We start from the raw sequence: 22555 nt of genomic DNA, 5'->3' as shown, positions 1-22555 counted from the left end.
AGGCTGTTGTGGATTGACTACCAGGGTGCTGTTGAAATTACTTTATAGGTCTGCTCTTACACTAATATGTTTTTATTGAGGGATACTAGACTTAACAGAAAAGCAACGAAAGACAAGTTTTGAAGGCATTTTACAAATCAAAAGGTTATTTCATTACTGCAGTGATATGTCATGATATGTTTAAAAGCACTAAGCTGGAAATACACAAGGAAAAATGAAGAGCTAATTCAAGACTGAAGATTCCTATATGTAGTCAACACAATTCCAATGCAAAGGCTGGAAGTTGAGCTTCAGAACAGGAAGAAAATACTATGTGTAACAGATAAAGTGTCGTTCTCTTGGAAATTCTTACAGTTTAGGACATGCACTGTCTACGCCATGCAGATGTATTTCAGATCACTTATTATTTGTATATTTGTGTATGGCACACGCCTTTCTGTTCTCAGTGCTGCTATAGAGGGCTCAATGTCTAAGCCAGAAGGGATAGGTAGATAGTTCTTAATACTGAGATTTGGCTTAATCACCCTCACAACTGTTTAAAAAGATTTTAAAGTTGTTTTTCTATACTGTCTATATACTTTTTTCAGTGTAGGCTCTGAAAATAGTTAAATTTAGTTGTTAGCTCGTGCTGCTTGTATCCCTGTTCTTTATTCCTTGTATCATATTTACTTGCCTCCTTTTAATTAGATTATAGCAGTAGAATTTCAGATGGATTTAGCTATGGCTACACATCTTAATGTTGCTTTTCTACCTAGAAAATTAAAGTAGATTTTTTTTTTCCTTCCAATTTAGCTACTTACCCTGCTTTTAAGTTTTGAGAGAAAAATTAATATTCATGAAAGTGACTAAAACTTCTGGCTTTGAGACACAAGTGCTATATAGCGCTATAACACAAGTGCTATACAGTGCTATAACTGTATATTGCATAGAAATTTTTTGCAAGTAATGTACATTTGCCTCATCTCTGCTGTCCCTTTATGGATCTTGGTGCAGACTGATACTGTGGTAACTTGGTAATGTAGATAGCTATGGAGAAGAGCAAAAGTAGTTGTTTGTAACTGGGGATGAGTTCTATGTGTAGATGTCTAAGAGAGAAAGTAGAGCACTGAATTGTCTAGCTGCTACTAATTTAGAAATAATCTCTGAAAGAGAGGAGTGGCTGATTTGCTGTGAGGTGTTGGAAACCTTGATCAGCTTGCAAGTTTGCTAGGTAAAAATGGTTTTTGTCATAGTGTATTTCTGAACTGAAAATCTAATTTATGCAAGTACTACATAAGGAAGTGGCAAATGCAGCTATTTAGGCTGACAGCAGGATTATAGAATTCTGTCACCTCTGTCACAGAGCAGAAGTTGCTTCCTTTGTTTTTTTTAATACTGAAAGCATAGTCTTTAAGTGCTGTCAAGTATCTAATAAATAATGGGTGAGATGTATGCTGTTTCCCTAAGAAGCTCTGTGAAAGGAGATGCATCTTTTCCTCTTCTGGATTCTGGTTTGCACTGAGGTCCCTGACAAAACATTAGGAAAGTGCTCCTAGTTTTTCATGAGCAATACTGATTTGTCTTCCAAGTGCCTGTGGGCTGAAGTGTTTTCCAGAGGATCTGCAATACTCTGCGCTGTAGCTATAATGCCAGCTGTCACAAACTTTTAATGGAGCAGTCTGAAACCAGCCTTTTGGTTGTCTTATACAGTTGCTCTGAATCTTACTGTGCCCTGATGTTTTAAGGCCTGTTGTTCTGATTATTTTAAGTTGTTCTGATTACAGTTTTGCTCAAGCTGTCCGCATAGTTGAAGTTTGGGGAAGAGTAGATCGAGTGAAATATTTGAGATTTAAATAACTTCAAAGAGGTTCTAGTTTTAATGCCAGTAATTTGCATATCATTAACAGGAAAAGCATTGAAAACTTCAACTATAGTTAGAATTTGTGCTTGCAGGTATAAAATGATTGTTGGCGTAGACTGAATACATTTAATGATGCTTATGTGGAAGAATGAAAATGAATGATTTAGATATTTGCAGTTGAGAGAACTGTAAAAAACAAAGTTTTTCATTTTATGTGTGTCTTGTACTTGCCAACAAAATACTGAGAGGTCCAGAATAGTTCACTAAGGATAGCATTTAAATGGACTGAAAATAAGATAGAAGTCTTGGCAGGGCACAATAAATAGCAGAAAATGTTCCACAATATTTTTTTTTTCAGTCCTGGCTCTCACTTTTATCAATATAGATAAATAATATGGAGAAAGTCTTCCACATTTTGTAAATCTCTAGGCGTTTATGGAAAAGATTTTACCTTTGAGTCTTCTATTGGATTTTGAAGTTTCTTTTCAAGGGTAGATTATATGCACCCAGAATCTGAAGCCTCTGAAGTTTTTTCAGCAGTCTTCTTGATTTATGTCTGTTCTCATGCACTGTACCAAGTGCATGAACAAGGTGCAAGATGAGCCATTGCTTCAATTCTTTCACATTGTCTCTGGCTTGAGGCAATGCATGTTGACTTCAGTTTTTGCTTAGCTCTCTTTGGCTTGATGATTGTTGACTGCGTATTGGGGGTGGCCAGTGGGCAATCTGGATTGCATCTTGTGTTTGGATGGCATCTCAGTGTCTCCATGACTCACAGCACTTTCCTCACCTGCAGCTGCATGGGAGGGTCACAGGACTGCAGGACCTTGGTAAATGCTGCTTCTTGTTCTATGCCCTAGGGAAGCCAGGCTGCTGCTGCTACCCTCACTCAGGAGAAGCTAGGCAATGGCTTGGCTGGTTTGGATTCAGAGGGGCTGGGGTGTCAGATCTGTGGTGTAGGAGTTGTACTGGGCTGCTTTCCATCACAAGGAGTAGCTGTGGACAGTAAGGGGTCCAGAGCTTTGAAGACCTGTTTTGCCAGGGACTTTCCTGCAGAGGCCTGTTTTTGAGCTGGTATGGGAAGAGCGTTCTAGGAGGAGAAAAGGGTGACATTGATCCATGTGCTCTGCTGGTGGTATCCTGAGATAGAAATGACAGATGAGGGATGCTGTGTTATACTGAAGGGCAAGGATCTGGGGCAAAGATGTGCCAAGCTGGGTGTGGAAGATGGTGACAACGTTTCAGCAAGTAGTGTGTGGATGTCTGTCCTTGGTTGATGAAGGGAGATGAGGGCTTGTCTCAGGAGCAGGACGTTGCCTGTTCATCTTTGCTCCAGTGATCGTTATGAATTAAAGTATGAAGGCTTTGCCTGCACTGTTGAACCCTTCCATGGTGCTGCGCAGTGTAATGTAGAGAGGCCAGTTGGGTGTGAAAATGCTAGTGCAGGTATAGCCAGCTGATGCTTACCTAGCATATTCTGAGTAGTTGCAGTTGGATGTATCAAGGTGTTTTTTGGTTTTGTTTGTTTGTTTTTCCTGGTGCATCTTATGACATCACCATGTTAACTAGATTATTCCCCAAGTCGGGGGTGGTTGACTGAATGGTTGAGAGTAGTATGCCAGTCCAGGCCTAGAGGAAGGTGCCTCTGGGCCTACACAAGTTTGCCATATGAAAGTAAGTAATTTGTTTGTTTATATCCTATTTCTATTTTAGGTAAAAATTAGGATAACTTAAATTAGGGAAGAGAGTAAATTCCTACTCTTACCTTCAGTCTTTTTCTCTGCATATTTAATTGTAGGTAAGGATCCTGTACCTTAATGTTCAGGTTTTAAGTGACATGGTCTGTGAGTGTCTTTTCACCGTAGATGGCAACTGAAGACTAATTCTTGTGCTCCTCAGAAGATGAGCTAGTCAAAGGAAAAAAATGTACAGTGTGGTTCTATTGCTTTGTCCTTGGGTAGAAGAAGAAAAGGATTCCAGACGATATGACAACAGTATAGTGTGTAAATAGTAATAATATACTAATAAAAATTGGTGACATCTTTCTTATGTCTTTTAAAGAAGAAATCTTTGCAGTAGTCCCTAGTTTAGTAGGAGTTGTACCTTGTTTAGTGGGAGCTTCAAATTTTAGTTACAGAGTGTTTTCAAGTGGAGATGCCTGTCTGAGGACCTCATTGCAACCAGCACTTACAATTGATGGCAACGTTTTTGCTTTATAAACAGCCAAATTAAAGGTTTTTGTAAGGTACACTTTGATTTAACAAAGTCATTTGTTTCTCCACCCCACTGTGTGAATGGTCTGCTTCATTCCAACAGATGAAGTAATTGGGACTTCTGTCAGATGCTTCTTCCGTATTTATGGTTCTGCATCATGATGTAGCCTCATTCAGACCTCTCCAAACTCATCTCAGAATTTCAAATTATTTCATTGCCTGTGTTCTTATCCAATTTCATATAAATCATAAGGCAATGAGATCACATCAGACTTCTTTTCTGGAAAGGATGAGGCCCTTTAGGTGATCTCCTAAGTATGTATCCTCTCTTTGAGAAAATTAAGGATCTTGCAGTTCGAGATCTTGGCATTCTCAAAGCAAATCTCCATATGTAAGAGCCTGGTACCTGGCAGTGTCAGAGCATGCATAACAGGGCCCCTGCAACTTTGATGCTTTTCCTTAAAAATATCCTTATTGCTAATATATATAAGCTAACAATCAGTCATTCTATATCTACTTGGAGATACTGTATAATGTGCCAGGCTTGGTCACCTGTTTCAGTAGAGAAATTTTCCATCCCTGCTACAACAGGGACTTGAACTCCCAGCTCCTTGTTTTTTTTTTTTTTATGCTGCCTTGCAATAATTCTCTGTGAATCACAGACTTCAGTGAGCCTCAAAGGAAAGAGAGGTAACTGAATGTCTGGCTCTGAGTGATAGCCCACATGTACATTCACAGTGGAGATGTATGTTCCTAATCACTTAAGGCTAAATAGCTTTTTATGTTTTGTGTAGTACTGGTCAGGGTGATACTTCAGGTATTCTCTTCTGTTTATAAAAATGCAACCATCCTCCTTAATGGCTAAATAAGGTAGTCTACTTGCACCATTTCTTCATTTCCACTCAGCCACCTGCTCAAGTAGACTTACATTGCTGATTGTTTTTAAGCTTCCTACAAAACGTTGTTCCCTATTTGTTTGTCATCCAGACTAGCCTGTACAGCTCCTTAGTGGCCTTTCCAAACAATTCTATTGTCTTGTAGATGAGAACTAAATCCCCTTTTCTGATGAGTATGGGAAGTGTTTTTGCCACCTCAGAGAGGAACCTGTTCTTAGCGTCTACTCCAGCTGTTCTTTGTAAATGTAGAAGGAGAAAATATTAGGACCTCTACCACTTGTGGAACTTGTTATTTAAAAGTCTTTGAAGGCCTCATAGATTACAAGTGGAAAAAAACCCTTTCACATGCCGAAGTGCTGCATGTTAGTGTGTTGTACGGAACTCCCAAGTGTGGACAGATAGAAGACTTGCATTGGAGAATAGCATCTGTTGTACTCTGATCCATTGATGCACATGTGCCCCAAGAGTCCATACCTGTCTAAGTCAGCACTGCCCACATCTCAGCACCATCGACAGAACTGAATCACTTCAGCCGGTGTCCTCCTAAGAGATTCACTGTCATAATGTCTTTCTCCTTTGCCTCCTTCATTGTATCAGACTTAATCTGCAAATCTGATGTTGTTTTCTGAATCTGTTCTCAAATCTGGAACTGCCTCTGGGAGTTTAATTGGCACTCAGTCCCTGGTACAAGCACTTGTTGTGGTTCTGTCTTCAGCCTTGGACTGCTCCACTCCCAGTTACACGTTGCTTCTGATAGCAGTGTCTTCATACAAGGCACCTTTCTTAAGTGCTGCATTTGGTTTAACAAAATAGCCCAGTGTATTGGCCACCTTTCTCTTCAGACACCTGTACTGGCAGTGAAGTGTATTCCACAACCACGTAAATAGTTGCTCTTGTTGATAGTAAATAGACTTGCTTCATCAACAGTAAGTTTCCTTCTTTTGTCAAGGCCTCCTTTAAGCCTAACAGTTTTCAGGGTTCCCAAGAATCCTGTAGCATAGTGCCACCCAGAAGTCCATCTGTACTTGACCAAGCAGTATGCTGTCTTGGAGGCCCCAAAGTCATGGCAGTACTTAGTGAAGAAGTTCTGCAGTTTTTGTTTGTGGGAGGGACTTGCAGACTTTCTACTAGGCAGCTGACTGCTTAGTGTGTGGCAAGTTGAAAATGCCCTTGGTATGAATTTGCTGATGGCCTATACATTTCAGAAAAAACTCCGGTCACAGATGTGTGATGTGTCTGTCTCTTTTTTTAAGTTTAATTGTCTCTGGTTATGTTCCAGTAGCTTCCTTCTTTCCCTTTGATTTTCTACACAGAAGGATCTGGAGTTAGTGGTAGGTGTTCCATCTCTGTTTTTTGTACCTGCAAAAGCTGAAATTGTGTGACTGGGCAGATAACACTTGCAACAGCTCCTTGTCTCAGATGCTTAAAGCTTACACATGGCATAGACACAAATCCATGTTTCTCTATTTTTGCAAACTGACAATTTATGTTCTTACGGAGACTGTGTTGTAGTATACATTGAATATTTTGATATCACCAAGATATAATACGAATCCTTGTTTGAATACTTGCTTTATTTAGTTTTGCATAGCTGAAAGGTATGGAGCTTTTAATAACATTGAGATTTCAAGTTGTTCATTGCTAACATTTCTTGTCTTGGCACAAACTTATCTGTTGTCTCACTGATTTCAAAAGACAATGTTATCTTTAATCTCAAATAACTCCAGTTATTCTTAATATCGTCACAGGTAAAATGTTCCAGTCTCCAGATATCACTCTTATTGTAGAGTTCATATTTATGTTTTATAAAGAGAAACCTATTGATTGGCTCCTGGACCATATCCTCTGGGTGAAAGTGTGTAACCCTGAGAAAGATGCTGTAAGTTTGTTTTTATTATAAAGCTTCTAACATGTTTTCATGGTGATGAATGAGTTGGTTGTGGTGAGCTGGAGGCTAGAGTACTGTGTATTACAGTTACTGCATGTCCTGAAAGAGTCTTTCTTCCTATCAAGAATTTGAGAGACAGTTCTCAGAGGCATTATAACTGTTATTGTTTCAGATTTTGGAGATGGATGCAGTAGGATGAAAAGCAAAAGTCTAGTTAGTTTCTGTATGTAACAGTCCTAAAATAAACTCATTCATGTAACCCCCCTGAGGCTCTGCAGAATGCCACTGCTTGGGTGGTAGTCATAGAGAAGGTTCCAAAGGGGGAATAAACGTTGGATTTTTGTCCTTCATTTCTCAAGCAGCACCCTTGCTGAAAGACTGAATAAACAGGTTCTGTGCAAGAACCTTGAACAGTATTATATTTGCACAGCAGTCTTGGTAGATTTGTGGAATGAAAGCAAGAACAACTGGATAAATAGGTCTGAGTTCTTGTTGAGTCTTTTTGGTTCATGTAACATCACATACTTGCAGTAAGAACTTGGCAACCTTGTGTTGGTTTTACTAATGTGATTTTTTATTTTGTGTTTTTAAACCCCCTACCCTCCCCCCCATTTCAGAAACATTGTGATCGACAGAAATCTAACCTACGGATACGCTTCAGGCCTTCTCTTTTCCAGCATGTTGGCCTCCACTCCTCTCTAGCAGGGAAGATCCAGAAACTCACAGTTAGTAGCTAAAATTTTCCTTCTTTTCCGAAGCAGGCTGATGAAAGGGAAAACTTTGTAGCCTTTGAGAAAGCAGACATTTTCTTGTTGTCTGGCATTTTCAAGCATGTTATGTATTACTCCTGTTGAAATGCAGTCTGATTTAAACTGGTTACTATCAAGTATGAGAAGTGTTAATCTCAGTTTACTTTGTGGATTTTTGCTAGGAGATATTTTTCTGAGTTTTTTACTTTAATGGCATGTTCATCTTGTTAATCAGTGCAAGATCTGATACACCCCAAAATGAGTAATGCATTCATTTTCTATTTTATGCAAGTGTTTGTTTTAAGTGTAACCACTTGGGAAAATAACATAATAAACCAGGTTATCTGACCAGCTTGATGTTTGTCTGTCTTTCGATTAGGATAAAGACTTCCTGAAACCATTGCTGCATAAAATCCACGTGAATCCACCTGCAGAGGTTTCAACATCTTTAAAAGTCTACCAGGGGCATACACTAGAAAAAACCTACGTAGGGGAAGATTTTTTCTGGGCTGTCACACCAGTTGCTGGGGATTATATTCTATTTAAATTTGACAAGCCAGTCAATGTAGAAAGGTTAGTAATTATTTGCCTTTGGTCTCATATCTAAAGCTGCTTGTTTGCCAAGAATGCTTGAAGATAGAAGTTGGGACCATCATTATAACGTGCAGTGAAATGATGTAGGGTCTTTGGAGTTCAGCTGAAACTATGATCATTAGTGTCTTCCCTCTAATTCTTTTACCACTGTAAATTTTGTCTTGCTCTTTTTTTTTTTTAAAAAAAAATATTTAATCCAAAGCCTTTTTGATAAATGTAATTCAAACCCTGTGCTTCTCTGACAGTTCATAAGAGAATTTAAAAGAAGCCAGTTTGATTCTACTTGTACTTGGTTGGTCTGCTTCTAATTACAGAGCAATTGTACAGCGTGGTGTGTGGTACAGTATGTTGTGCCCTGCAGCCGGTCCCTTGATTGTCCAGATCAGAAATCTTGCTGGAGCATATCACGATGTCCCCAGACCTGAAAGCTGGGAACTCTGAAGGGTAACGTTTTTTAGATGTAGCTTTAGGGCTTGAAAAAAGTCACCATGCTAAGACTCCAAGTTGGCCTATTTAAAAAAGTTAAAATTTAACCAAAAAAAAAAGCAGAGTGGTGCCCTTGAAATACAAATATCTGTGATTTGTTAAAGGAATAAAGGTGACTTCTTTTTAGCTATTTGTCAGATTAAATAAGGATAATAGAGTTTGTGCTTTAGAGCGTAGTCATCCTTTAGTTTTATTGAGACTCATTTGCTGCTTTGCTTTTTACTGTCTTGCCAACATAGTAGTCCAAGACTTATAAAATAAATTGTTTATTTAGTGTCTGTTTAAGTGTTGCTATGTTAGTGGATTCCTTTTCTCCTTTCTTCACATACCTTATGTGTTTGTTTGAGGCCAGTACCTATAGTCTGGTAGAGCAAAATTTCTTGGGACCAATTTGACTGGAGGCTTTTCTTGTGAATCAGCCCTTTTTGCAGTCCTGAACTGAATCCAGTTAGTCAACCTCTGTGCCTTGGTACTAATCAAAGGCTAAGTCTTCACCTTGGCTTAATGCAACGGTGAGGATCAGTAGTTTCCTTGTTACTGTGTTATTCCAAACTAGTCTGACCTATGAAACTCAAGTTTGTCATTTGAGATGTGAAATTACTCTGTCAGTTGATTGCTGTCCTTTAAAAGACTTTCTTAATTAGCTTTCCAAGATGCATATGTTGAGGAATATGACTGCCATACCTCCTTGAATTAAAGGCAGAATCTTTTTTATCCTGTGCCAATAGTTTAAAAAATACATATTTTTCAACTCAGATGTATGAATTCATTGATTTCTTTTTAGAAATGTTTTCTTTTCAAAATTATGAAGTAAACATTGTCCAATCCATGTGTTTGTTTTGGGGCTTTTAAAAAAAAGAATTATATGCATCTACATTATGAACAGGGTAACTGTAACAGCAAATGTTGATCTTGGGTGGATTAGGATGAGTCAAATGCACAATGGCAATTTTGGAAAGCATTGCTAGCAAGTGTCCTAGGTCAGCACTATTATTTAAAAAATGTCATGCATAGGTCTGAAGAAGATATTTTTTGATATGTATTACCTTAATGGTGAGGGAGCTACAGGAATGAGTAAGTACTAATTATCTGTGCAAAAGATGGGAAGATAGTCTTCATTATTGTGCCCTGGAAAATTGTAGCTAGGCCTAAAGAAGTTACGTCCACCTGCTATGTTAAGAACAGTCCCAGCAGTAGAGGATGATTTCTTTTTGTTGTTATTATTTCTATTTATTGAAGAAATGCATTTTAATTTTAGAAGAAAGCGAACATCTTGTATTCTGTTGCTTCTTCTAAGGGAGATGTTACTGTTCAGATTTAACTTAACGTTGTTTGAGCTATTATTGTAAGACATTTCAAAGTTTATTATGATTTTCGCTTCTGTTGCCACAGTGTCCTCAAAAATGCAGTATTGTGCCTTTCTAAAGTCAGTAGCTGATGAGAGCTGCAGATGTTGTAATTTCAAATTGTTGGGGACTTATTTTTGTTTGTCTGCTTAACTTCAGCAGTAGCAGATTTTGGTAGGTAAAGGCCAAGTGGAGCAATGATGTTTCCTGATATTTCAAGGATGCTTGCTGAGGCAGTCAAAACCAAAACTGACTTGAGGGTTGAAACACAGAAAAGGAAGAATGGACTGAGTCTTAGGAAGACTTACCTGGTGGGGAGATACATCTGATTGTGGGAATTAAGAGTAGAAAATACGCTTTTGTAAGCTATCTTGTGTTTGTTGAAGGGATGCAACAGGTTTTTCCTTGTTTTCCTTTTTTTTAAGGAATAGAAAAGCTCTTTGAATTTACAGAAAATTTTGTCTGCCAAGTCAGTTTGAGGTGTAGCTGCTTAATAACTCCCATAATAAATTCTTGATAAACAAGTTCTTTTAATGGAAATACTGACCACAACTCTGACTGAATGGCGGGTCTGTTACACTGTGACAGAGCACTAAGTTGTTCCTATAGTTGATTTTTCCATGCCAAATGTTTTGCTGAACTGAATTTAAATTTTCTGCTCAGTATGGCAGTTTAATAATTAGCTTTCACTAAGTCTTTAAATATTTCATTTTTGAGATCTGAGGATATTGTCAGGGATAACACTGGCAAGGATCTCTTAATAAAGTGAGAGCTGAGCTCACTTTGAGCAGAAAGTAACAGTTGTGGCTATTCTGTCCAAGACCTGGTTGACAGATACCTGCTGAATATTGAACAGTCAGATGGATGGTGCTTGTTCTAAACCACACCTGGAGAATCAGGGATGTGTAAATTGAAATTGTCTAATGCTCATTTTAGTAACAGCTCTTGTACTGAACCTTTTTAATTTTTTTCCAAGCAAAAGATCTCCAGCCACAATACTGAAGTCCCTCAATAGTAAGCTAGGATCTCATTCTTGGTTTTGCAATAAAAAGATACATTACTCTTTCAGTAGCATATCCTTGAGAATGGAAGTAGATTCACTGGCTTTCCTCTTAAAAACAAATTGCAGAGCAGTGTTGAAGGTGTGGTTTGGTTTTGGTTGTTTTTTTGTTTGGTTGGGTTTTTTTAAGTAAATGGATGGAGTGTTTTCTAAATGCTCAAAACAGCCTACATTGTAAAGATAAGAAATAGTGAACTTCTGTTCCCTTAGGTTGTTATGTAATTATTGAAATCCACTTAGCTATTTTGGTATATGTACACTGCTGTTCCAAGCACACATTTAATTATTAAAACTGACAGTTATATTTGAGAGTTTCTTTATGAAGCATACATTATTACTACTTTAATGCTAGTACTGAATGTAAATTCATTTTCCTCACTATAAATAACAGATTCAAGATACTTCTTTACTAGCTACTCTTTTTCTTCAGAGATGTCAGTGAGGAATGTTGTACCCAAGCAGCTCATTGTCAAGAGGTTTTGATGTTAGACATTGCTTTGTTTGAGGGCTTTTTGTATGTAGGAAGCTCTGCAATATTGGTGGATGAGTCTTGAACAGAGGTAATAAACTTTGAATGTGATCCTGATTTAAAAAAAAACACATCCCAGAAAGATGTTCCATTGCAGCACTTAAGTGATGCTGGTGTCCATCATCATCACAACCATCTCTTTTATTGACTGCCTAAGTTTCAGAGTCCTCCCTATAGATGTGATTGACACAAATCAGATATTGTTTTCAAAGAACATGTGCACTAATTACATTGAGGAAGCCCTTGGAAGCACATAACCTATGACTGTTTTAATTAGATTATGTTTACACTTGTCATCTTTTCTGCAATAGACATTTAGAATGGATATTTATAAAAAGGGCTTCAGATTTGTTTCAGTATAAATTGCTTTCAAATTCTGATCTTTATTTAAAAACAAAAAGCTGCAGGAAGAGACAAAGATGTATTTTGTACTGTGGAAAGTAAAAAAAAAAAACAAACAAACCAAACAAAACCCAAAAACCAAAACCCACACCAACCTCACCAGTGTGTATATATATCTAAATATGCTTTATATTTTTAAAATATGAGGCTCATCCTTTCTTGTATGTTACTGCTTGGAAGTGTTATTTTGAATGTTTTTAAAAGGATTATTTTTGTTTGTTTTTTTTTCTTCCCCCTCAGCACTGTTTTTCACTCTGTAGTTGCTCCATAGTTGTGGTGTTCTTTCAGCAAGTTATTGAGTAGTCATCCTAATGTGACCTTGATTATTAATAAAGTCATTTTATGAGGTAGAACTTGCTGACTGGAATTTCAGCTTTAAACTGAAATCTTAATACTTCAACAAACCAGCTTGTAGATTACAACTACTTTGTTTTCTGATATTGACATAGATACTGGATGTGCAGGATTTGAAAGTAATCATCTAATTTTCCATATTGTTGACCCTGGAATCCCAGGGAACCTGTGATGTTAACCTCACATGTATTTCCTGTCGCATCTTGTCACAACAGAATTCCCAGTCATGCAAGAAATATATGTTTGACTATTTAAGCTAGAAAATCAATGTATTGAGTGTGAAGAGTATCTTCTTGGGCTCATGGTAACTAAACATATACATTACTTTGTCTGCTTTGAAATTACAGTGACAGTGCTGAAAAATACCTGCATAAAGAAGTGACAGTTGCTTAGCTGTTATTACTGCCACTTCATTGTGAAGGAAAATAAATGCAGCTTTTAAAACAGGTTCTCTAGCAGTGAATACTTACAAGGAATTTAACTGCTTTTAAAGTACAACAAAGTTACCAATATAAAAAGTACCTTAGGGTGGGTGTCCTTCTCTTCTCTGAAATAACAAGTGATAGGACAAGAGGAAATGGCCTCAAGTTGCGTCAGTTGAGGTTTAGATTGAATATTAGGAAAAATTTCTTCACCAAAAGGGTTGTCAGGCTTGGAACAGGCTGCCCAGGGAAGTGGTTGAGTCACCATCCCTGGAGGTATTCAAAAGACATGTACATGTGGCACTTGTGGACATGGTTTAGTGGTGGACTCAGCAGTGCTAGGTTAATGGTTGGACTTGACCTAAACAATTCTGTAATTCTATAGCAGTTGGTCATGTATGTATTTAAAATGTAGTTAATTATCCATCCTATAGGATGCAAGTCCTCCTGTGGGTAGAGAGATACAAGATCAAATGCATTACAAAGGAGAAAAAGACTTTCTAACAGCTTTCCAAAACTGCCAGTGAAGTGGAACTTTCTCATTTGCTTTTGCAGTAAGAACCACTTAAAATGTAGGGAACTGCAAAATTCTTTGGGTTTTAGATTAGTACAGCAGTAGCTTGACTGATATATTAGCCGTTCTTTGTTCATAATCATTGTTCAGTGTAGAAACTATCGTTCAGCGTGATGCAATACATTCAACCTTTCTTGGGCAATTTTAGCTGAAGAACCACATATGCACGCACGCGCGCACACACGCACACACACACAGGGTGGATGATTTAGAAATAACCTTTGTTCTGATTCTAAAGATACAGGTTATTAAAGTTTAATATAATTTTCATTTTATTAAGCTTTACTGGTGGTGTCAGGTGATAGGAAATATTTGTAAGTCTCTTAATTTATTATTTTAAATGTTTTGGTGTTTGTCAGTTTATTTCAGGTGGAATAATATTTTTAGTGTATATAAAAAAAGACAATTTGAGTACTTTGATTTCTGTGTTTGCATAAGCTTCTGTACTAACGAGTAGAACATCCTCAAATGGATGCACTGACAGTGGGGATTTGGCAGGCAGGCTCCCAGCCACTGATGCTGTTTGCTCTGGGCATGGATCTCTGCCCATAACAATGAGGCAAAAACTTCATATGAAAAGGGAAAAAAACCCAAAGTATGGATCAGAGACAGAAGAAAAGAGCTGCCTGAGCCAAGGACATGCTGCTTCCTCCTTAATGGCACTAATATTCAAGATTTGTGTATTTGGCAGTGTTCCTGGGTTTACAGTTCTTAGTCAGAGATCTTATAGGCTTAATGCTGTTACCTAAGTGTTAGATGTCTAATGCCACTTGATATGCCCTAAAATACTTCACCTGATTTCCAGGAAGGCTGGAGTCTGAGATGTCGTAATTGCATTTTGCCAGCCTGTGACAAAGTCTCGTACCCAAGTGCATCTCAAATGGTGGCAAATGCCTACATTTAAGAAAACTGAACAGTGTTATTATTTGTGCTTCTGGAGAATTAAGCTGGGGAGAAAAAAATGTTTATGTGCACGCAACATACATATATATGTGCATATTAAAAAACCAAAACAAAACAACCCCCAAAGTGTTTCTGCATTTCACTGGATTAAAAATTCAGCAGAAGTAACCTTGTTAAAGAATGTAAGGGCCTTTTAATTAATATAAGGACCTTTTAACTAATATTAATGTGTTGGAAAAATGAGTAAATTCCTCAAAGAGAAGAGCAGAGATTTCAGGACAGAGAATGACCCCTCCCTTAAAAACCAACCAACCCACCAACAGAAACAAAAAACCCAAACAAACAAAAAAACCCCAAACGACCTCTAAAACAAAAAATTAAAAACAGTTGAAATTAAATTAATGCCAGACTCTTTCCTATTGTAGTTGATGTGTACATACTCCAGAGAGCACAGTGCAGGTTTAGAAAGCTGCTCTCCCAGTCCTCACTGGGAAACAGAAGGCAAGAGTAGACCTAGGAATGAGATTTTCTCACCCAGCTAGTTGCATTCTACACATATTGCGCAGTTGAAGAAAGTTAGGAAATGGTATGGGTAACCTTATCAAAAAATTTAGATTGACTTTTAAAGTGGTGTGGGAAAATGAGTTTCTTAGCTGTGTGTTGGATTAAAAAAAAGACTCAGACCACTCCCCAAAATCCCCCCATCACCTCTTCAGCCAGGCTACTTTGTGTTCCTTCGACAAATGTGAGAAAACTCTCTCCTTTTGGTGTGCTGGTTTGGCACTTCTGTAATAACGGAGAGTTCACCTCTTGCAGTCTCAAACATGCAGTCCAGTCTATATGCGGACAGTTAGACTGGCTGGTTTTGACAGGCATTTTGCATAGAACTTAATGGAGTGGTTTTGGTGGGGTTTTGTGGTTTTTGATTTTGTTTGGGTTTTTTTTTTTTCTTTTTCCAAATTGGGAACTATAACAACAAGATGGAAAAGCTCCCATTAGATTGCTTACCTATTGTGAGTACTTGGTGGGTGTGTATATATAGTCTTGACCAATTAAGCTTTTTTTTTGGAGTACAAGCAATTTTTGCAAGAGTGGGTAAGAGGCGTAAAGGATAGGAGAAGAAATTGAGCTTGAGGGAGGGGAAAGAAATTGTTCATCTTCTGTTTGTATTTTGCATGAGGAAATAGTACATCGTTAATACTGGTTTCCACTGACAGTAAAATAACATATTCTAATGAGTATTCTGGGAAAATGACAGAGAGGAGGTAGATTAGATTTCTTTTACCACATTTGCATCCAGTGATCAAAAATACTGGATAGAATTGGTGAATAATAACTTCTGCAGTGGATGACAGAATCTGTAGAGAGCCAAAAATTTGCTGACTGAATGTTGCTTTTATAGAAATTCATGTTGTGCAGAATTAAAAACTGTTATGCTGCATGTTGCTATGGATAATTTGCTCAAACATAGAAGGAAACATTTCCTCTCTGCCTTCCTACCTCTTTTCCTTTTCTGAAAATGGGATATACTAAAATATATCAGATTGCTAAAAAGAGACATAAGGAGGATGTGTAGAGAAAAGGATTTGATTCCTGATGTTTACAGAGCACAAAAGCCCGCGTTCATAAATGGATTCTTAGAATATTTGTATTTACCATCAAGTGAGAGAAGTCTTTTTTTTTTTCCCCTTCAAAACAAACCCCAAATATATTGACAGTGGATGTGAATTATGCTTTTCAAAGAATGTTTGTATATTATTTCCTTTTATAAAGCTGCCATAATTTACTGATAAGGTTGTTGTGTGTTCTGTTCTAATTTTCAGTTGCTCAACAGAATAGAAAATGCATAGAATCATATTTTATATATATATAAAAAAATCATTGGCATTTCTATTTATTTAAATAAAATATAAAAGACAGTAAGACAGATTTTTTTTTAAGGCCTAAAAGGAAACAAATTAGGTAACAGAATAACAGATTTCTGGGCCTGAATATGCTTTGATGTGGGGAAAGGAGATACATGCTCTCATAAGCAAAATAGGAGGAGGGTTAAGTATTTGGGATTTTTTTTCTTTAAAGTACAGGTGATGGAAAAGTTTAGCTATTTAGATAAGAATATTAAAGCTAACAGCACAGATTAGTAATATTTATATTAATTTATACACATACTTTGGGAGATGAGAATCCTGCCAGGTGCTTACTACTGGGGGAGTTCTGAATTGAGTGTAAGCTTTTAAAGTACCATAACAGTTAACTGCACTGGCAAATTAATGATATCTTTCATCAGTGTATTAATGATAATCATGCTTCTGCCCTCCCTTCCCTTTGTGTGTTAGAACGCGTATGAATATTTGCTTCAGTTTACTGGTTTATTTTTTTTTTCCCTTCAATTTGCTTGATTTTATAGGTCTATCTAGCTTCATGGCAAGAAATCAAACCCTCAGTTTGAGTAAATAATCAAGTCACTGAGTATGAAAACTGAAGTTTTCTTTGCAGCTTTGACTTTGCTCCATTTTGTCTGGTGGTTGGTTGTTTGGGTTTTTTTAAACCTTTAATGCTCTTGAAATTTTGTGTAATTTTTTTATTCCGCATGAGGTGTTAATGTTTAGCATCCTCTATTACTTTCAAACTACATTGAGGTCGTGAACAGAATGTATGTTCATACATTTAATAACTTCTGGCAGAGAGAAGCTTGTCTCTGTTCTTGAATATCTACAGTAGCTAGTTATTATCTTTGACTTGTGACTCTTTAAAAAGACACTGCCAGAGGAAAAGGTTCTCTAAGATTCAGATACATTAGTATTTCATTTAACAGTTGTAAGTTAGAATTACTTTTCTCTGATGACTTCCAACAAGAATGTCCAAATGCGTCCATGTTTGTAGTTTGTAGTAAAAAAAGATGTGAATTAATATTTCATAAGGTAATGGTAGTATTTTTTTTACCTTTAGGTGAATTTGTGTTTGTTTAGGGTTACTATATTTAGAGGTCTATGGCTTTCAGAACTTTAGTTTGAAAGAGTGGTTCAGAAGGTGTTATGTTTAAGCAATAGGTAGACAAGAATATCTTAGTTATTTCGTCCTAAGAAAAACAACATTTAACTAGGAAGAAAAAAGCATGTTTTTACTGTTTGCATGGACTGTCATGTGTTAATCCCAGGACATATGTCAGAATAATCTAGCAGACAGAAGCACATCTACTTCCGAGTCTTTCAGTATCTTTATTGAGAAATACCTGTCATAGTCTGAAATCCTTGCAAGCTTGTAATTTATCAGTATGTCAGGACAGCAAGTTTTACAAAAGAATAGCTAATGACACTTATTTTAGTAGCTGTAGAATATATGTTTGTTTGTAAATTAAATTTTATTTAAAATTAAATTTTCTCATTTGTAAATTTTATTTCCAAACAAAAGATTCATTGTAGATGTGAATTGACTGTGTATGTGTATTCATACTTCTGGTTTTTAATCTGTGTAATTTTTTATGTCTAAGTAGGTGTTATCTCTCAAGTGTTCAAGCAAGGCTCAGATATAAAAATACCCCTTTCTTTCTAAATGTAATTTTAAATAAGAGATGACACATGCATGTGTTATATATGTATGTGCATGATGGGTAAACAAATAGTTATAGAAAACATACTAAAAAAGCAGGTTTGATTATGTGGAACTCTGGAAATCAGATTTTATTAATTACTTCTGTAAATTGTTTTGGCATTGTGCCAACTTTTGGGTGCACTGTCCTAATGGAGTGATGACTGCTGAGGGGAGGAAACCTCATTTCAGTTTCAAAAGTTTCAAAAGCAGGAGAAATGGTTGGCTATGGTTGTATGGTTGCAGGGTTGTTTTTAAATAAATAAATAACACAAACCCCTACCCCCCCCAAAAATGCCCACAAACAAATAAAAAAATAACTCACCACCACCACTTCCTCCCTGCTTGCCTACCCCCAAAAAACCCCACCCAAACATCCCAAACCTATTACCATTCATTGAGAGCACAGTGATCACAAATCACAGGGAGTTTCTTTGTGGCTTTTTAGGTGTGTCTTCTCAGAAATAATATTTGTGAACTAGAAAGCACTAAGGACTGTGTCTGTGGTTTGGTTGGAGCATTTGATGGCAGCACCTTAGATGTGAGTGTTTGATCACTTGCATTTTAAAATAAGTATTCTTAGAATTTTCAATGGTTTCAAGAGAAAGATTCCCAGTAATGATTAGGATATCTGACTGGCTAAAGAATGGCAGGTTAGGTCTGCTAGGTCAGAAGACAGCAGAGTATACGTTGTCTTCTGGTCAGCTTTGCCAAGAGTTTTGTTTTGCTTATTAGTGAAACTTAGAGTAAAGGCATCTTCCTAGAAAGGATAATGAAGTCTTTGGGGCTTTTTGGACATCACTAACATTTAGAAAAAGTCATAAGATTTTTCTTGGAAGAACTGTGGATGTTTTAGCTTGTGTGCTTTAGAATTGACTAATCTTTACATTAAACTACAGTGGGGGAAATTATTGTTCTTGAAGCACGTGCAGTGCTGAAGCTTACTGAATCCAGTTTTGTTTTTGCAGTTCAATCTGTGCAGTTCTGCTGAAACCAGAACAATAGCAATCAATGCAGCTTTCTTATATCATAGTGTGTGGTTTTACTCTTTTTCTGAGACTTGATAAAAGAAATGTTATATATGTGTATGTGGGTTTTTTTAAATGACTTCTATCATTTTGTGATCACAGACATTTCTAAGTCAGGGTCAGAGGGCTCTGTTTTCTTCTACTTGTCTTGTAGCTATGGAGTGTGGATTAATGGCAAGTACTTATCTGGCTTCAGGCATATTGGATAAAGACAAACTGGAATTTACATCTCCAATTATGTCTTAATAAATTGCAAATTGAGCTAATGTTTGTAATTTTAATCAAGTGATCATTTCTGAACTAATTTTGTCCCTGGCTGGTGATGTATTTAATGTTGAAGATGGTGCTTGTGATTAATTTTTCTAAGTTCCAATTGAAGAAAGGTTTGAAATGTGTTGATAGATTTTTACATATTCATTTCAACATATTAAAAGTGAAATAGGCTTGTTAAAAGTGGCATCTGAGTAGGTGTAATATCTAGGTAGTTTTTGACAGTAATCTGAATAAACTCTGGTCCACTAGAAAAAATGGCAAGTAATCAACAATTTTTCAAGCAGTGATACCACCTAGTGGTAAAAAAATATTGTTACTTGTTTACATAATATGTATTCAATAGAATACGAAGTTTGTTTTATATATAAAGGAGACTTAATCTGTGTCTTTTGTAACATGATCTACACATGCATAATACTGCAAAAGCTGAGAGTGGGCAGCTAGAATTTGAACACTTGCACTTCACTGCTTGATACATATAGGGATGGTTTTGATACAGTTTTAAACATACTCTGTCACGTTTAAAAAAAAAAGAAAATTCATTAAATGCACAGCCGAATAAGGGTAACGGACTTTGTACAGGTATTAAAAAAAATTGTCCTTTTCTGTGTGTATACATATCAGAAATACGCTCTTTGTTAAAAAAAAAAAATCCATTTTTGGAGTAAAAGTTTGAATTCGGGTAACATTAAAGGTGTGGATATGGGTTGGGAATTCCTGGCACAGTCATTAATGAGACTTTGCAATGAACCAGAGTGCAGAGCTGGTCTTGGGGAAAACTGGCCTGGCAAAAGGTTGGCTTGGATAGGTTCCCAGAACTGGTTCAGAATGCATCTGTGGAGTTCATCCTCTGGGCATGAGGAAGAGTGGCGCGTGATGGGGAGCAATGGGGAGAGGCCAAGGGAAGCAGGACTCCTGCTTCTGGAGGTGATAGCAGTGCATGCCAGGCAATAATGACTACAGCGTTGGTCACTTTGTATAATGCAACCTGTCAAGATCAGATTATGGAAACTACCTAAGTAAATTATTGCCCAACTGTTCTTTAAAAAATGCAAAACTTCAGCTCTTTCAATTACAGTAGTATGTGAAACTGTCATTCATTTCTTATCGCCAGCTGATGTAGGTCCAGTGTAAAAGTTATGTTTATCATTGTAACATCTGTAATGTGACTATTAACATGTAAGATAGTAACTTAGCTAATTCTGACTGTATGTAGACTGGTTTATTTTTCCCTTTTCATTTATAGGTACTTGTTTCACAGTGGCAATCCAGAGCATCCAGGAGACATACTTCTCAACACAACTGTGGAAGTTTTGCCTTTTCAGGTATGAATTTATTGATTTATATCTTCTCCATTATAGGATAAAAGCAAAACCTCCTAATTTTATTGACTTTTTTAACAGGGTGAGACATGAATGCTTTTTTTTAACTGTAGGATCTTGATGCTCTGATGCTCTCATACTTTTTATTTTTTAAAATTCTATTTTAAAAATCTATTCACAGAAAGCTATTGTAACTATTCAGATACTCATTCAGAGTGCTGTCTGCTACAAGTGCTGTTGGTAATTTGGAGGTGAACAAACTGAGTTTCTTTCAATTCATTGCTACTGTTTAAATCAAAAATAAACAATCTTCCCTTTCCTGTGTTATTTTGGAAAATGGGAAAGCTAAGTCAATCTGCTTTTTGACTTAGTAAAAAAGTCTTGGTTCAGGAATTGACACATATCCAAACCATACTCAATACTGAAATATCTGGACTCTTAAACCAGATGTGTTTGTTTCTTCTGATTACTGGTTGTTGGGCCGCCTTTTTTTTTTTTTTTTTTTTTTTTGCATAAATCAGTCTGAGTTTTCTCAGGAGGGCATTACACTATCTAAAGTATATTCTTGCTTGAAGCCAGATGGTATGGGTTCTTTTTCTTCAACTAGATATTATAGCTAACCATTTATATCACAAAACTCTGAGAGATTAAGATATTACTTCAGACAAGTTTGTTTATTATTAAAATAGCAAAGTATTTCTGTCTTCTCCCATACACCTGGTGTAGGTATTTTGAAATCTGTGCCTAAATTACCATATGCTGAATATTTTTTCTTTTTTTTTTTTAAAAAAAAAAGTAAATGATCATGGAGGAGTTCACTTCCCTATTCTTGCAGGCTGCCTTCCTGGGAGCGAGCAAAAATAGGAAATTCTGACCACCCCCACCCCTGAAAAGAAGTTTGTCAGTTTGATTCTAATTATACAACATGATATGTGGGATATTATATCATAAGATTTATGGGGTTTGTTTCTCAAGACCTTTGGAAATATATTCAACCACAAAAACAGCAGCATCCCTCACTTCATGTGGGCCCAAGATACCACAAGAATGCACAAGAGAATGAGAAAAAACATGCGTCAAGCATGTCTCTTTTTTGGCTATACTTGGCTGTGAAATGTCCCTCAAACTGGAGCACCCCTTAAGGAAGTAATGCTACTGAGCTTCTGTGGCTATTGATGCAATTTGTGGGAAGGTAAGCAGGACATTCTGCATCTGGCCTGTTCCTAAGCCATTGGTGTCAGCAGAAAATGTCACCAATATGAGGACAGCAGCTGCAGAATGATAGGTACTCTCCTGAGGGAACTATTTCACCATCACGGACTTCAGTAGAGCTGGAAGCCCATTCAGGTATTTCGACTCTGATCCTCCCTAAGCCGAATTCAAAAAAACAAAAAACAACCCTTAGAAAATGGAGAGCCCCCAGACTGGATTTTTCTGGGACTTAAGCAATACACTGGAAAAAAAACCCAAAACCAAACCAAACCAACCAAACACCTCCCCGCCCCCTCCCTCCAACCCCCCCAAACCCACTTTTTTAGCAGCCTCCCTTAAAAGTAGGAATTTTTAAAAAAATGTAAAAAGCTGATGGATTTAATCTCCTGTTTTGTCAAGCATTTTTAATTGATTCCTAGGAAATTCTTACAGTCAGTCTTTTAATATTGGATCATATGATTCTGGTTGTAATTTTCCAGCTGTCTTTGAAGCTCTGGTCTACAATTTAATTTTTCTGTGCTTATTAAAGAAGCTTATTGATACCCATCCCTTTTTAGTGAGGCAGAGAGCTTCCCTCACTGGTCTGATGGCTTTTCATCTCACCCAAATTCTTACATCAAAAAGTAAGCTGTAAGTTTCATTTGTCCTGAGAGAAATCTCTGGTTCAAGCATAGGAAAAGACAAGATCCTGCCTTTGCTTTTCTTCTACTGTGTATGCCAGTATCTGCTATGTATTCTGTTCACGTGGCAGTTACCATGCAAGTTACGTTGGGCACTTAAAGTACTTCTTTCTTCCACTTTGAAGCCAAACGCCGTTCAGTTCTAGAACACTGCTGCTTTTTCTTTTTCTTTTTTTTTTTGTGTTGGCTTGTCTAA

General features: G+C 36.9%; 1 protein-coding gene across 3 annotated transcripts in view; it reads left to right on the top strand.

The window, feature by feature from the left end:
- The window catches only part of MGAT4A (alpha-1,3-mannosyl-glycoprotein 4-beta-N-acetylglucosaminyltransferase A), an 83304-nt gene that overhangs the window by 53481 nt on the left and 7268 nt on the right, over positions 1-22555 (top strand). For all 3 annotated transcript variants that reach the window (XM_074859028.1, XM_074859030.1, XM_074859029.1), the window contains exons 10-13: positions 6698-6828; positions 7455-7562; positions 7966-8159; positions 20392-20470. In XM_074859028.1, the coding sequence (XP_074715129.1) occupies positions 6698-6828; positions 7455-7562; positions 7966-8159; positions 20392-20470 (512 nt within the window). The remainder of the gene's footprint in view (positions 1-6697; positions 6829-7454; positions 7563-7965; positions 8160-20391; positions 20471-22555) is intronic.

This window comes from Strix uralensis, chromosome 2 (assembly GCF_047716275.1).
Source record: "Strix uralensis isolate ZFMK-TIS-50842 chromosome 2, bStrUra1, whole genome shotgun sequence".
Lineage (NCBI taxonomy): Eukaryota > Metazoa > Chordata > Aves > Strigiformes > Strigidae > Strix > Strix uralensis.
The sequence above is the reverse complement of the archived record's forward strand: the minus strand, read 5'-3'. Positions and strand labels throughout refer to the sequence as shown.